The sequence below is a fragment of the Pavona decussata genome, unplaced genomic scaffold (assembly GCF_977016875.1).
Source record: "Pavona decussata unplaced genomic scaffold, jaPavDecu1.1 SCAFFOLD_218, whole genome shotgun sequence".
Lineage (NCBI taxonomy): Eukaryota > Metazoa > Cnidaria > Anthozoa > Scleractinia > Agariciidae > Pavona > Pavona decussata.
This window is the reverse complement of record NW_028145623.1, coordinates 328,568-345,506: the sequence shown is the minus strand read 5'-3', so window position 1 is coordinate 345,506 and position 16,939 is coordinate 328,568. Positions and strand designations below refer to the sequence as shown.

The following is a 16,939-nucleotide window of genomic DNA, read 5'->3' as shown; positions in this document are numbered from 1 at the left end:
ACATGTTTATATATACACACTTAGTGATTTTGGTGTTTCAAGCAATCTGATTGGTTCACTATCTCTGGCTAATGAGCATTAGTATTCACTCCCTAACCAGCGAATGTTGTTCCAAACAAAAACAAATTGGCTGGCATAAACTTGTCTTCCATCAGTGTTTCTGAATCAGAAATTCTACAAGAAAATACTTAAAACATAAAGAAATGGGCAAATTTTTAAGAAAATTTTACATGGCTGGAAGGAAGCGCCGGTCATAAATAATTACAACAAAATAAAGCAATGCTCACCTCTATCAATTACAGCTACCACCGATATACACTTAATATGCTACCATTCAAACAGCAAGCCATTTTCAGCAATTGATGACAGTGAGTCCGCAGAAGCAAGCAAAGCACTTTATATGGTTTAGTTACCAGGTCAAATATGTTCCAAAGTCCTTAAAAGAGCTACATCTGTTCATCGTTTCTTTATTTTGAAAAAAAGTAGCTTTCTCAGAATTGTCATTTCCAATCTGTTTCAATTTTCTCTAGCCTCAGCCATCCTTGATCCTTTTTGTTTTAGAATCACTTCGTTGGAGTGTTTTTCCTCAGCAAACTAATATTTTTAGGTTTTTCAATTATAGTGACTTCAACCGTAATTTAGACTGTCAAAGAAATGGCTCAAAATATCATGGCTTAGCTCCTTTAAACTTTTTTTTGACCCACAAATCCACGAGAAAACTAGTAACAGTGTTCTTTGGTTTCCGTTGTTTCCAAGGATTGTAGCAATTTGAGAATGTGAATGAGTTCACTTTAAGGTCAGGCTGAAAAAGTTGCAGGAACAAATATTCTTCTGTTTCATTTGTGAAAAACTTTCACAGCAAATAGACTAATCTGCAGTGATGTTATAGTGAAAGTTGAGGGTTACAAATTAATCATGTAACCTTACCTTTTATATCCAAAGGTGCATCATGGTATCTGGCCTTTCTACAAAACTGTTGCTCCAGTTAAGTCATATAATAACCTTTAAGTGCAGTTGGCAATTTGTTTTATTATTGTTAGTGCGACTGCGTGTGTAGTTTAGGTGATAATAAATTTAACAGAATTGTCCAAACTATTTATTTTTTGATTTATTTAAGGCTAAAACTCTTTATAAAGAAACCTAATGATTTTGAAGTCATCATGTTAATGCTTGAGTCCCCACAGGGTCTAAAAAAAAGTGAGTAAGTCATCACGTTACCTCGATGATGACTTCATTAAGTCGAAAACTTTCGATTTTTTTTTCTTTTTTAAGGATTTTTAGCCTTGTAAAAAGTTTTAATGTTTTAAATCTAGCAAATCTTTGATCAATAAAAAAAACTACATTACATGGCAAATGTGAGTATCTGCTTGATGAAATGTCTGTGAGTATTTGCACATTAAAGTAGTTTTTTCCAAACAAACTACATGGTCAGCTTTCAAAGATGATGTTAAACTATCTCTGTAAAAAAGAAATTGAGAAAACGGTTTTTTTTCTTACTCACTTTTTTGAGACCTTGTGGGGACTTGTGGGTAAGTGTTACTCAAAACCGTATTATGGGGACGTATCTACCTTGTAGCTCAAACCCAATTTCTGGCCAAAAAATGCAGTTTTAAGGGCATGTATTTGTGGGGTCTGGATTTTGTCCCCACTATTACAAGCGGACCCCACAGTGCGGGTGTGTAACTATACTTATGTCCTCATAAGTCACCATGCGTAACTACTTACTTACTTACTTACTTACTTACCTATTTGTAAAAAAAAAAAAGTAAAGTAAAAAAGAACTACTTTATATGATTGCCACGTGGTAGCCCAAAGGAAAAAAAGCACGCTTTTATCTTCTTTCTGACAACTCCCGGGGATTCACATTGTTTCAGCTTTTAAATTCACGGCACCACTATAAGGCACAAAGCGTTTCAGGCCATCGGTTCTAGGCTTTAGTGGATAATTTCTCAAACCATTTGTAATGTTGTATTGAGAAAAAACATGAGTGTAATTATCAGGCGTTGGAAATAATTTGTGCCACAGAGGAGGGAATGAGTCGGTATTCAGAGCATTCACGAGTTATATAAGATAACATATATTGAGATACAAATTCCTGGCATTGCCGCGTGGCCGCCTTAACTCAAGTGTAAGTTGTGTTTTGAGGAAACTTTCGCAACCAGAACACGCAAAAGCTCAAAAAACACTTTGTACGTTTAACTAGTAAACCACCCTACGAAGGAAGTAATGGGTGACGCTAAGTATGCAATCCCGTCATAAAATCGATCGCGACAGGTTTTTACACGAGAGTCAGTTTCTACAAGGACTATTTTATCTTGTTCTGCGCCTGGAAAATACGTTTCCACGTCTGACAAGTCCAGGGTGTCATAAATCTGATTGGCAACCTCTTCAAACACCCTTTCTATATTTTCGCCAGTTTTTGCACTAGTCTCAATATAGCTTGCACCAAGGTGTCGTGCATACTCTTCGGCCTCTGGACGAGTTACTTGACGCTTGGATTTGTCAACATCAACCTTGTTTCCCACTAAAACTATTCTCGTGGTGAAAACGATGTGCCTACTAACAATCTCGAGCATTGCAGGAACACGTTCAGTCAACGTAGCTTTTCTAGTTAGGTCGAAGATAAGAATAACACCGTCAGCGCCCCGTGCAAAATTTTGAGGAAGGCCGTGATAAAGTTCTTGCCCTACGGTGTCTAAAACCTCCAAATAGAACTTTTTATTGTGCAGGGTGATGTTCTTACCATCACAAAAAAAACCCATGGTGGGTATTCCATTCTCCGAGAAACTGTTGTGTAAAAAGCGTTGGACGATACAAGTCTTTCCAGTACCAGATTGGCCAATAGGGACAACTTTCAACTTAGGAGGCCGACCTGTTCTGACACTTTCAGCAATTTTCCTTTTTTGGTCATTTTTAGTGTTTTCTTGCTGAAGCCACTCTACAAGCTCCTCAGCGTCTGGTCTTTCTTCACTGTCATCTTCAAGGCAGCGCAGTACGATTCCTCTCAGTTTGTGTTCACCCATCTTACTGAAGTCACTTCTTCGACGTTGTTTCTCTGGAATACGTCTCCCATCTGACGTTTAAAAACAAGAACAAAATCAAAAACAGAAAATAGAGAGCCTGAATTGAAAGTGAATACATTAACAAAACACTAAGATTAATATCCTTGTGGAGTTAGCCAAAGAACGTTTCTTGTTTCTTTTGAGTAATTGCCCAATTTACACTCAGTTTAGAATACGGCCACGATATATCTTTTGTTCACGAGGTATATATGGTCAGTTGTTTATTGAACAACGTTTTCTGGCAGTCTTGAGTTTTCTGCTGCGTACAATGCCCCAGAATAAAACATACAAAATCGTTGAGGTTTTCTCAGTATTGTATCGTCTGCATTGCATACAATGCAAAGCAAGATCTTTGGGGAGCAAAGACTACGAGGGGTGTAAAATTTCGGCACATTTTTCTGCTTTCGGTAAATTATGCTAGATCTCAGTTAGGCCTACTCTGAGACCTCAAGTCGCCTGAAGTTGCCTTAAGTCGCCTAAAGTCGCCTTAAATACCCCCGGTAGGGAGGGGGATCTCATATAAAATTGATAGGGGTGATCGCCATAACTTTTAGGGGTTAATATTTGTGGTTTGATACCCCTTAGGGTGTTAAAATCTAAAATTACTTCCATCAGATACATTGTGGTACCTTTTAGGGTTATGAGCCAAAAAAATGACAGGCAGCAAATGTCAATCAACTGATTTGGTACCTCTTAAATAAAATGATGAAAAAAATTGTTCAGATCATGCCTCACAAAACAGAATACTGATACCTTTTAGGGCTTCTTTTCAAATTTTTCGAGTTTATCCCTATCACTTTTATATGGGAGCCTCCCACCCCATCCCCCCCTTTTGCCAGTCTTTTAAAAATCGCTTAGATTGGAAAAAGCTTAAATTTCCCGTAGAGGATAAACTTCCCCATTTAAATGAATTTCTTTTCCATTTATTTAGTGTATTCATTGGGTTACCAATCTCTGCCATTGACTCAAGTGATGGTTGTAATATTATATAGTGCCATCAACCATCCCCCATACAAATGCTGGGTTTGGAGGACCCTTTCTATAAGTAAAACACCTGGTTGTTACGCATTTTAACGCAAACCCTTAACTCGGTAGTGGTACAAGAACTAATATTCTTTCGCTGGAATGGCTCCAATTCTCTTACAAGAAGCACTCTTAACAGTTTATTGTATTTATGGCTAGATTTCTAGTTTAAAGCTGGTATGAATTTGGCAAACACGGCCATCAAAGCAAGTGGAATTTGGCATAGAGGAATTCAGCTATTGACATAATAATTATAAGTGTTATATTTATAGTGAATGTAACAAAATGCTGTAGTTGATCAAATTATTTGATAAAATTAAAGCTTTCTAAGCTTAGTGTGTATTAAATGTATCATTGTGATTGCTTGAGTAATTTTTGATACTGTTTACATATTTATTACTGATCAATCATCTTCTTAGATGAATTATGTACCAAAAAATTCCAGATGTGATAACTTGTGGGCATAATGTGCATCATGTCAAATTTTCCGGGAATGATCACCTATGGAGTTTCCTGATACATAATGCTTGTATTAACAATCCAGGCAATATTTTAGATCCTTTCTTGACCTTTCTTGGACACATTTTGTTCAAGTCTATGCTTGTTAGTTAAGGTCATATTGAAGGCCTTTCTGGGCCTGAACTGGGTTGTCTGTACTAAGGACTTAAAATCTTTGTGATGATGAAGCCTGGGTAATTTCTCAGTAATCTTAATAGCTAAATGCCTTTTAAGGCTTGGTTCCCTGATTGGTGGATTACAATAAATCATTCACAGGCAAGAACATCAATACAATACAATACAAAACAATAATTATTTTGCCATATACACAACATTTACAGCACAAGATGGAAAAAAAATGAAGAAAATTGTTAAAGAAGATAAATGGCGAGAAAACCTGAAAGAAACCACGAAGCTTGTATCAAGCCAATATTAGAATTACAATATGGACTTATGGTAATTAACTTTGACCGCGGACACGTACACAAATACACGCACACAAACACACATAGATATTAAGAAAGTTAGTTAAGTTAATTAAATTACAGCCTTGCAGAAGTTCATACCTAAGGAAGAAGAATTTTTATAAGCTTAAGGGCAAACATCCTGTTTGCCCTTTAGGTTAAGGGTTCCATGTGGGACCTAAACAAGGCAAATTAATTCTAAAATTATGCTCATTGTGGTATATTAATAGCCTAGTAACTATACATGGACAACAGTCAAGCTTTCACACTGCACCTTGTAAAAAAATTCTCCTTAAGTCACCCAAAATCGCCTTAAGTCGCTTAGCCTTCAGAATTTTAAATTCTACCTCTCATGTGTTTTTCTGTGGGTTTGTGTCGTATCTACAGTGTCTGTCTCTGTTTATCGTTAGAGTGTCAGTAGTGCGATTTTCGTCTATGCTGCAAGGTCCGTTCAGTAAAGTTACGGTCACCCAGTTTTATCTCGTGGCTGTAAAATAAAACAACCACGAGAATTTAATACTACTCCTGTGGTTCTATCCCCTGGTCTACATTCTCGGCAATTCCAAAAGACGTGGGGTAACTTTTACACAATGTGTGTTGGACGTAATGAATAAATTATGGTTAATAATAAATGACTTTCTAGCCGAAAAAAAGCTATGCTATAACAAGGGAGGATAAAAGAAATTGTGTTGTTCAAACATCGATTAGCTTTAATTTGGTTCCATCGAGACATTTCAAGAATTACGTCAGCTAAATCAGCGAGGTCTGTGGTTGGTATTGACACCATTTAGACGTTTTGATACTTTCGCCATCATGAAGCGAAATTTTCTTTTCTCTACGTCACTCTCGAGCTCGTGTGCCGTAAAAGAAGCCGTCTTTACTTAGTTCCTTCTGCTAAAAAAAAGTTGCTAACTCCTGGGTACGAGAATTTGGGGTATGAAGGATTTGAAGGGGCAGAAAGTATCCCTGTTCTCAGATTGGGTCCAACTGTGATTGATAACCTTTCAGTTGCATCTCCTGAGGGCCCTGCCCACGTTATTGTTACCCACTGAAATGAACCCTTGCGCGTCCATGACGACTTACAGCTATAAGAGCACCAGTTTTAAAATATTTCGAATTATGCAAATTTCGTGCTTTGAGGCATTTTCAGCTGTTTTGAATCGCAATTATTTTATAATCACAGCTATCGAGGAAGTTCAAAGAACGTTCCAAATGCCGTTTGCTATGATAACAAAGGTTTGGACAGAAAACGCCCTCTGCTTGAAAGAGTGGGGCAAGCTTGGAAATGGCGGTGGGCCAATTTTGCTCAAAATTGGTACACAGAGTAACTGTCAGGACTTGTGCAATATACCAAAGTTTCAGCTTCGCTGACCTTAATTTGGGCTGAGTTCTAGATAACAGCCTTGTGGGGGTCCCCTGAGGCTGATTTTTAGCTTAATTTTGATCACTTTTCATTACTTCACGTACAATGCTAAAATATTATTCAGTCAAATCAAGAGTCATTTTTTGTTAGCTTAACTCTTGAACTTTCTTTAGAAAAACTTATGGCCCACAGGAATATTTCTGTTCCACACGTCAGTAATCTAAAGTTGTGGCCCTTATCAGCATATAGCGACAAACCGGAAATAGCCGAACTTTAAGCCCAATTATCTTTGATGCCCACTTTTGAAGTAACAAAATTCCAACATAGTCGTAAAGTGCAGCCTTAACTTTATGACAATCAAGAGGGAAGTACTAAGGTTAAGCCTTTTTCACTTTACAGCTATGTTAAGAAGATACTGATAAGGCCACTTCCTGACAAATTCCTGATTGCGTACCACAAAGGATGCTCAACACAAATGTGCCAGTAAATTTAAAATGACCCAGCATTATCTAAGGTTATTGCAGTTTAATTTATTTTTCAAGGCCACCAACTAAAACATGGTCTGTTTTAAGCTGTTTTTAGAACAAACGTAACCGCAATGCGTACGGTACGAAACCATAAATTCTACTATTCTGGATACTTTTAAAAACAACTCACTTTCAGTAGCGATAGTTGTCACACTCTATTAAATAAGTATTCTTTTTCCTTGTTTAATTTTTTTTTCATAGCTACTGTCGGCTTTTCTAATTATTTTACCTTTAGTAACGAGCACAATAAGGTTTTCAAGAATTCAGTCTTTTGCACAACTTGGCAAATTACTGAAAAGCTAAATCGCAAACTAAGCCAAGGGTTACGTATCCGTTAACATTGTTAACTACTTGAACGATATACGATAGAACCAATAATGGCATAACCTTAAGCCACAAAATATAATTGGATAAATATGAAATTTTCCCTATAAATTCGAATACGATTACGATAAATATCGACCGAAATTTCCCTAACATACGCCCTCAACGTCCACGTCGAGCAAAGTAAGTAACACTCACTGACTTGTTGTCAAACGGCTATCGGAGTGATGATGATTGCCCGGTGTCGACATGCTAAATATTGTTTATTTTAAACGCGCACAACGATCCAACCTAAAAGTACACAACGAGAAACGTAAAAATACACAAATTTAATAAATTGTTGATTTTTTCTCCTTCTAACAATATATACTAATTTAACGACCTTAGTGTTTTTCGCAATCTGACTGGTCCGCATTCGCCAAATGCAAACATTCAACAACGTCCACAATCTGGGAAGGGAAGAAGCTTGCATAAATTTTATCAAGCGTGGTTGCCTGTCGTCTCCTGTCCTTAAGCCATTAATTCCTAACGTGTCAATTGACAGGCCGTACTGCCTCCGATCAGGCGAACGTGTTCCGAAGCGCTTTGTCCCCAAGACAAAGCGGTTCGCAGATTTCTGCACCATTAAGTATCAAGACCAGTTGTAATCCTTTTCTCTGTTATGTTTTCTCTGTTATTTGTGCTTTAATCATATTTATATAATTATTTATCTGAATGTCTTTATACCGTAGTGTCTTGTACTATTGTAACTGACCATCCTTGTAATTCAGCCTTTTAGGCTGCGAGAGGGATATCAATAAACTATTATTATTATTATTATTATTATTATTACAACCTAATGGATAAATACAGTAAAAACCCGCGTATAAGAACCTAGTGATTTAAGAACCTACAGGCTGAAATTGGGCATTTTAATACCCAAATACATAAGAACCTGTTCAGCCTGGCAAAGAAAAATAGGTTCTTATACAAAAAAACACTCTTATTTTATAGCCAAAATACTAACCTCTTACTAACCGAGCGCGAGGGCCGTACTGGGGAATATTGGCCCGAGGTCGTGGCAGTACGGACCGAGCGCAGCGAGTTCCGTGCACAAACGAACGAGGGCCAATATTCCCCAGTACAGCTCGAGCAACTTAGGTTAGTAAGTAGTTTATTATATGGCACTCGGAGCAAACTTGCTTATTTATAAAAAAAAATGCACTTCCGGTCACTTAAATTCAAAGGGTTTCCGTCGTGACGTGTTTTTGATAACGCGAGCAACCCAAAAAGAACAAGCTACGGTACCACGAGGATAACATGAAAACAAATTTACTGAACGTTTACATGTTTATAGAAAAGACTTTAAGAAGGATTTGTAGCGGAATTTGACAAAAATCTTAACAGCCGCGGTTTGTTTTTGAAACTCACAAAAGGGTTTCTTCGATCCCAGAAAATTTACTAGCGCATCACAAAGTACGGATCAAGAAAAGGTTGCTGTGAAAATCATTTTCAACTTTAAAAAAAGCAGCATTAAGTCAATTGTCCTCCTCGCTCTCATCTCTGGCTCGCAAACCCAAGTGTAGAGATAAAAACCACCACAGAGTTCTTTGGAGTGCAACTGGATTGGAGTCGCCGAATTCTCCTGCCTCAAAAAGAGCATCTTCTTCGTTTTCGTCAATCGCCCGAGCGGCTTGCAGCTCGTTTCTTCTGTCGCGCTCGCGAACTAGTGACTTGTGCTTCGCAGCTAGAACTCTTCTCGATTTTTAAACTCATTGTCCTTGAGTATGCTGAATGGATATTTCTTCTCAGAGAAGTATCGCTGTATATATTGCGCTGAAAACTGGAAAATGTTGCTGGCTCGTATTCACCATTTTTCCTGCGTACGTTCATAAAAGAAAAAAGAAATTGACAAGGTGATCAAGCTCGGACGAAGGTAGGCTTTCAATTGTTTGACTATTCAAGCCATTAGCTTCAATAAAACGGACTAGAGTGTTCATATCAGTAGACTTCTTCCTTTTGTGTTTTCACTTTTCTGTTTGTTTATAAAATCCTCAATGGCTTCCTCGGCCGTTCGCAGATGCCTGCTTCAGAGGTTTCTAGATCTTCGGGATAGTAAAATTTGCTTTGTAAATGATATTCTTCTTCGTCCATGTTGGAATCAGTCTTTTGGGTAGTTTCTTTGCGAAGAATGAAAGTATTTTCAGGTTTTCTTTTCGCAGTTTTAGCTGCAAATTTTCAAATTTGCCGCTTGTCATAAAATACACGGCTTATGACCATTTCAATGGAAACAGTCCGTATGGTAAAATCCCAACCAAGAAAGAGCCAATCAGAACGCGCGGATTTACTTCAAGACTACCTTGCCATATAATAATGGATTTTAATTGTTAGAAATTGTGAAATTTCTGAGAAATATACCATGAAAATTATTTTTTTAATACAGTATGTACGTAGTACAATGAAGAAACTTCATAATTGAAAATCTTTAAAATACAGAGTATAGAATATGTACTGTATAAAATTATACTGGTGTAGTCTTGGGACTTGAATCTGTATAGTCCCCTGACTTTTGCTCACTATTTATATATTTATATTAATAATGTTTGATTGATTTCTTTTTCCTTTTTAGAACATGATGAGCTTTTGTTTTTTATTTAAATTTATGTGAACATTCACTGTACATTCTGTAAATAGCCCAAAATGTTTTGTTCTTTACAGCATGGAATAATTAAGCAAACAAGACAGGTCTTTTTAAAATTTACATGATTATCAAATACAGCTGTAAATATGGTAGCCTGATACTTATTTTATTAATGTTTAAAAAACAAGGCTTGGCATTTTTGCTGTTTAAAATACAAATGAGAGTATAAGTAGTTCTCTGACTGGTATCACTATGACAAATCCTACAAATAAGAACCTACTAAGTATCACTATGACAAATCCTACAAACAAGAACCTACTAAGAACCTTATCAGCCTGACTTCGGAAAAACTACCCCAAAATATAAGAACCCATTCAGCCTGATCCCAAAAATTCTAGGTTCTTATACGCGGGTTTTTACTGTAATGAGTTTGCTGAATGCTTTTTAATTTTTCTCACTAACCATTAAAATTCACAAAGAACTACTCCTAAAACACAAAAAAAGAAAAACACTGCCATTTACCAGCTTCGACCTGAAAGATCTTACTCACTGTTTTCTGAGTAAAATCCATTATTTTGCCTCAGTAAATATCAGACGAATTGTTAGAAATCATCCATACGAGACATGATGATTGACTGAGATTGGCATGCAAACCCGAAACGAAATGTAACAAAACTGGAATAGAGCTGGTAGCATACCAAAAGAGCTGAACCAGTGAATGTCTTGGACATTTATAGTTCAATTTTATCTCTTGTTGACATTATTTATACTTATTTGAATCTGCTACGGATTTTTTTTAGCCGATGAATCGGTAAAAGTGAAGAACAGCTCACCTCCACTGACTGTCGGTCGACTGTTGGCCGACAGATTACCTAATCGGTTATTAGGCGTACCGATCTTTTCGTTACCAATTATTGGTATATTTTTGGAAGAACAAGATTAATGGATTAGTTTTGATTCATGTCAAAATGATGTAACTGATTGAATCTGTTTCCATTATTATAATTTTTTTTTTTCGTAGAGCTGTTCAAGCAAAGATCAGTTTTCTTGAATTCACGCATGCAAGCCTGAAATTGTCAAGATATACACCATTAAAAGAAAGTTTATTTTGATCTTTTGTTTGGGGGTTTTGTTTGACTTTTGTCCATTATTTACCGTGTTCATTGAAATGCAGCATATGCTATCCTAACTTTGATTAGTCAATAGAGAGCACGTGAAGGCCATATTAGAACGACTGAACTCATTCTCAGAAAAGGTGAAAAGCAGGTGCTATTGTCTTCGCGCCGTAGTTAGTCAGTTTTTTTTTTTTTTTTTTTTCGTATTTTACCGTATTTTGAGTCATTTCAGAGGTTTCGCTTTGTTTCGTTTCGTTTCGGTCATTTCGTTTCGTTTGGGTGGTTTCGTTTCGCCGTTTAAGGTTTTAGTACATGCCGCTGAGATTGGCTTCATCTCTACTTCAGTATTTTCCACGAAAATTAAACCTTCGTGGAATCTGTTAAGTATAGAAGTTAAAATAAAGCTAAATGCGATCGATAAGTACTTTAAGTTTTACCTTGCGAGAATGACGGCGGGTGAACTCGACTGAAAAGAAAAAGTCATCAGCGTTGGCAACCACAACTGAGTCATAAATCAAACTTGTCAGGGAATATGCCGCCTGTTTCGCTCGGCGTCGTTGAAAGTTCTACTGCCAAATTGGTGGTTATGCGCAATCAAGTATCAACGAGATAGTTTTTTCTGTGTAATTCCGTTGAAATAAAACGTCCAATAAAAAGTCTTAGCTGTAATCCAGACGAAAAACAGTTGTGTACCACATGCAGCGGCAGCAGTGACGTCCCACTCGGGCCAACGAGCTTCATTTTCTTCTTAACGTAGTTAAAAAAAATTATTTTTCTTTAGCCTCGCTGAATTTGTTAAATACATGTCAATGACCTTACTTTCAAGAAGGTGAAGAGTTTTGTAGCTATATAACGCTAACACATTAAAACATTAAAAATCTTTCCATACAAACTACTTTCAAAATGTTTATCTGGCTTGACTGATTTGGAGTGCTGCCATTTATCATTTCCGTAAGCATAACCCCAAAGGACTTTCATTTTTCCCGTTTTCCCGTTTGTCAGACGGATGGTTACATTCAGGGAATGAAAAAAGTATAATATTCAAAACACAAACCTTTTTCAAAAGGCCACTCTGGTTCCATCTTTGGGCGACTACCATTTATTATCTCCATCAGCATAACCCCAAAGGAGAAAATATCGATCTTGGCGCTGTATTCGACTTGAGGTGTTCCGGGTTTATCTGTGTATGTCTCCGGCGCAGCGTATGCTGCCGTCCCTGGAACTGGAGAAGCAAACATACTTTGATTTGGTGGAAAACACTTCGCAAGACCGAGATCAGCGATCTTGGCAATCTTAGCGCCCTTTTTGCCCATCAAAATTATATTCTTAGGGGCTAAATCTCGATGAACCATCGGTGGCTCGAGTTGGTGAAGGTAAGCCAGCCCCTCGACAACATCTAACGCGATCGACACTGTTTCGGGAAATGGAATCTTGCCTGGGAGATGTTGTTTAAGATAATCCTCCAAGTCGCCGTCTAAAAGTTCGGTGATAAGCATTGGAGGCGTAGAATAAGAAAATTCGGATCCTAACAGCCGAACAATGTTCTTGTGCTGGAGACCTTGAAGCTTGCTGCATTCGGCTTTAAATACGCCAGCATATCCGGGTTGCAATTCAAAAAGGTCTTTATGAAGTATCTTCGCTGCCACAGGTTTCCCATTCCACTCAGCTTTGTAAACTGTCCCGTAACTGCCTCTTCCGATCTCAGCTCCAAGATGAAAATTTTCTAGCTTTGGCATGATCATGTAAACTGAAATGAAAATGTCGCTGATCAGAATTGAGCAGACAACACAAATAATTGTTCCTACCAACTAAAAGACCGTCACTCATTCCAATCATACTTGGTTATTCGTGCGCGGCAATGGAAAGTTACGTAATCGAGTCATAGTCAAGTTCCTGAGCACTCGAGGGTACACGTGACATATTCTTTTTCAACTCTTTAATTTTGCAATAAAACTGGATAGTGTAACAGCTCTGGTAAGCTTGTAATTGCTTTAATTGTGTACCAGTTGTTTTTATGTTTAGGACTAGGTGCTAGTCCCTTATCGATTGTGCTGGTAAAAGTACAATATTATGCTACTAGCAGTACCTATTTTTTCCAAATTATTCTCAAAATTGTGATCCCTTTTTTATGATCGGCCGATCTGGAAACTGATTGATGCGATCAAGTAATGGGACTTTTTTCACGTCAGATGCGCCCTGGTCTTGTATTGCTTTTAGTTTGCTTTAGGCTCCAATCTCTAGCAAATTGAGCGGGTTCTGGCCTATCAGGCAGCTGTTCTTCTTCTTCTCGTACGTATCTGTTAGTTGCTCGACGACATTTTGTTGCCTGTGTGCGCACGAACTGGGACCGACGCATCTTTACTTCCGGTGTGCCCAGTCCTCTAGACGACGAATGAACCAGTATCGCGGTCACACCTTCTCCCCCCTCTCCAAGCCATTTAAAGTAGACTGAACTATGCACAAAAGTTGAAAATAATCAACCAAGAAAGTCATGACTCTGGTGATGTTCCCTCCAAAAAAAAAAATAAATAAATAAAGAGATGCCGATTATCTGAGCAGCCGTTACTCTTATAAAAAGTGAACAAGTTAAGGCTGGTTTCCATATGATCGCGGATCGCAGATCGCAATAAGGTCTGCGATCGTCTGCGATCATATGGAAACTCACTTCTGCGAGCGTCTGCGACTCCGGCTGCGATCGTGATCGCAGACGATCGCAGAAGATAGAACCATGTTCTATCTCCTGCGATCGTCTGCGATCAATTGCGATTGTTTGCGATCTGCAATCTGCGATCTGCGATCGTCTGCGATCATATGGAAACCAGCCTTTAGATAGAACATGGTTCTATCTTCTGCGATCACGATCGCAGACGATCGCAGAAGTAGTTTCCATATGATCGCAGACGATCGCAGACGATCGCAGACCTTATTGCGATCTGCGATCCGCGATCATATGGAAACCAGCCTTTATGTTCGTTTTTCCAGATCAGTTATTCAAAAATTATGCTAGCACAATTGCAATCAATAAGGGCCTATTAAGGGCAATGTCCTGTTATTTGTCAGTCTATATGTTTTCTAGAAGGGTTGCAAGCCAGTCATGCGAGACTTTATGAGAGCCGCTGCATCACCCTTTTTGTAAGAGTTTGGTCTCCCTATCGAAGAGAAAATAAACCATAAGGCTAAAATATAGAAAACTATCTGAAGTCATTACAAGGATTTTATACATATCCACTGAGAGACGCCTAGCCTCCTTAAAATAACAGCTCAAACACGTTAATTTTAAACTCTCCGTATGACTATCATGTAGTCACGCATAAGTATAAGTGCTTTATATTTATATATTTTAAATTCAATACAGATCAGTAACATATTTTGTCACTAATGACGGCTGTTGTAACGGCCGGAACATGTATTTAAATTAATAAGCGTTGTGATTTTCTTCAAAATTAAGACTTTTTCCTGCTATTAAGGCCATTTGGCGGAAAACGAAAACGAGGAAAGAAAAGGAAAGAGACGAAAACACACGAAAAATTGTAGACCTTGACGAAACGCGAGTAAGGCAAGGTGAAATGCGGGGTTAGCCAGTGCCTTTTATTTCCACGGGGTTTAGCATTCGTTAAAATCGGGCAAATATGCGCCGATCTACTGCGAACCTTCAATATTCCCCCTCAACGGGAACTCCACCGGCATTTGACCATTTTCCGTAACCAGGGCCGGAATAGGGCATAAAACTACGGGCAGTCGTACTTTATTCCTCAGATAACCCCTGCAAAGTGACTGTAAAATTATGCAAATAAGAAAAGTGAACATGTAGTTTCCCACTGCGCCCGCTCGTTACATCCATCGTGCGCTTCAGAAATTAGGAGAAGAAACTGCTCGCAGTCTAGTAGAGCATTTGACAGGAAAGGCCTTCCAGAGGGTGGAAGATTTGAACTTTACCTAGGTGGGGTGGGGAATTTGAACCTTTAGTGTTACGTGTGTTTGGCGGGATACATGTGGTTCCCGATCAATGGGGAAATGTCGCTTTTGTGTGCGATTAACTCACTAACTGAAAAAGATCTCCACAAACTTTGCAGGGTTCACGAAGGTATGTAAATTTGATTGAATGTGAAGGAACCAGTTTCCAAAATAATAGTGCACACGAAAAATTGAAACACTTGTTTTTAAGGAGGGGCATTTGATCGTCAAATTCGGCACCGAGCATTAGGTACTTTGAACATAGTTAATCGAGACTGGTTTGGAAACCTTGCCATGAAAACAATGGTGCTACTAGTTATGTTGGAAGGGCCGCGACCCTGCACAATCCTTTGTTATAACGTTCACACCATAGTTGAATATCTAACAAAAACGCTTCAATTGGTCAGTTACACATTCCAAATGCTATTGTTTTTCGTGCAGGGTCAAGGCCAAAAAGGCAAACAAAGACGTTTGTCAGATTTCATAACCATTGCCTTGAATTAACTATGCTTTGAACGACTTTTGGCCCTGCTGGGAGGGAATTTGAGCAAGCCAATTTTTAAAAGTTCAAATGCTCGAGGGGGGAGGGGGAGGGGGAGGGGTGAAGAGATTTCTGATATTTACACACAACCGAGAGCCCCCCCCCCCCCCCACCCCGGCAGTTAGCCCTCACCCTGAGCAAGCTCACCCACTGGTGCTTGACGGCATTTTCTGATCTTTTTCGATTTCCTCAGTCTCTCTCCTGGCGACCAACTGCTGGCCAAGGAGCCTGATGACTGTGGGTGCGAGATTGTGACCCACACAACAAAGTTGTTCAAACGAAGACAAAACAAAACAATATTACGAAGGTAAAATATGGCCAGCCTTTATGTTATCAGTTTGATCGGAACAATGTACATTTGATAGACAAAAAGGAGGACTTGTTGACTGTCGCACATACTAAAATAAAATTTGCACTGGAAGCACAACATAAAAAGTTACAATACCTCTTAAAATGAGCTCTACACATTCTCTATGACAGCTACGTTAACTCTGTAATTTAACTATTTACAATCAGAATCTACTCTACTAAAATTATTCAAAAATTTTAATTACAATTTAAAAGTTTACCCTACTTTTTAAAAGCCACAAATTGTAATGTACAATCAGAATGATAAAAATGGATTTCCCAGACTGGTTTCACGCCAATGAAATCAGCTGCTGTCTTTTTTTGGTGAGAAAAACAAAACAAAATACCAAAGGAACCTCTAAAATACCTAGATTATAAAGCCTGTACCAACTGCCTTGCCTTAACTGGCGAAATGTTCACTGTAGTGAGTCAAACAATGAAGAAGAGAAAATTAAATGATAATTCAGTCCACTGTCGTCGTACGTTTCCTCTAAAATGCAAGCTACCCTGAGGCGTTCCAAAGCAATTGTACCCTCTAGGCCTCAGTTATTCAAAGCCCAATTAAGCTAATCCTGGATTAATGTGAACTTTGATTCAAGTTTAATTACTAATCGGTAAAGATTCTTCCAAAAGATTTTTGGCCTTCAGTGTTGACATATTCTGGTGAATTATTGAACACAGCGTTCAAGGTTTTACTAGCTACTTTTGTTCGCAATTCCTGCAGAGCACCCAATTTGAATTGAATGCTTGGTAGCAGTGTACAATTGCTTTGGACACTTCCCAGCTTTGAGGAGAACAAACGGGAAAGTTAAGCCTGAAATATTTGACTTACAAGACATATTAATGCCAATAGAAAATCCTGTATGCTGATAAAGCTGCTTCTATACAAAGATTATTTTTTAAGAGATATATTAAATCTATTAAAGCATATGTATGGCAGTATGGTAAGTCAGTTGGTTAATGAGACAATTCTGTGGCTTGGCCAGTGCAGTACCTCATAAACTTTCGTATCACAAGTAAATTTTACTCGTGTAAGCAATAGTGTTTGTGTCAAAGGACTACCAGCTTATGGTTGTCCAAGGGAATTTGATGGTCTTAAA

General features: G+C 38.2%; 1 protein-coding gene across 1 annotated transcript; it reads right to left on the bottom strand.

The window, feature by feature from the left end:
* Positions 1-1,009: 1,009 nt before the first annotated feature.
* LOC146459579 (uncharacterized) lies at positions 1,010-12,847 on the bottom strand. Its single transcript, XM_085089323.1, has 2 exons — positions 12,051-12,847; positions 1,010-3,073 (listed from the first exon to the last, which is right to left on the bottom strand). The coding sequence occupies exons 1-2, from the start codon at positions 12,736-12,738 to the stop codon at positions 2,196-2,198; spliced, it is 1,566 nt and encodes a 521-aa protein (XP_084945449.1). The 5' UTR covers positions 12,739-12,847; the 3' UTR covers positions 1,010-2,195.
* Between the last annotated feature and the right edge of the window lie 4,092 nt (positions 12,848-16,939).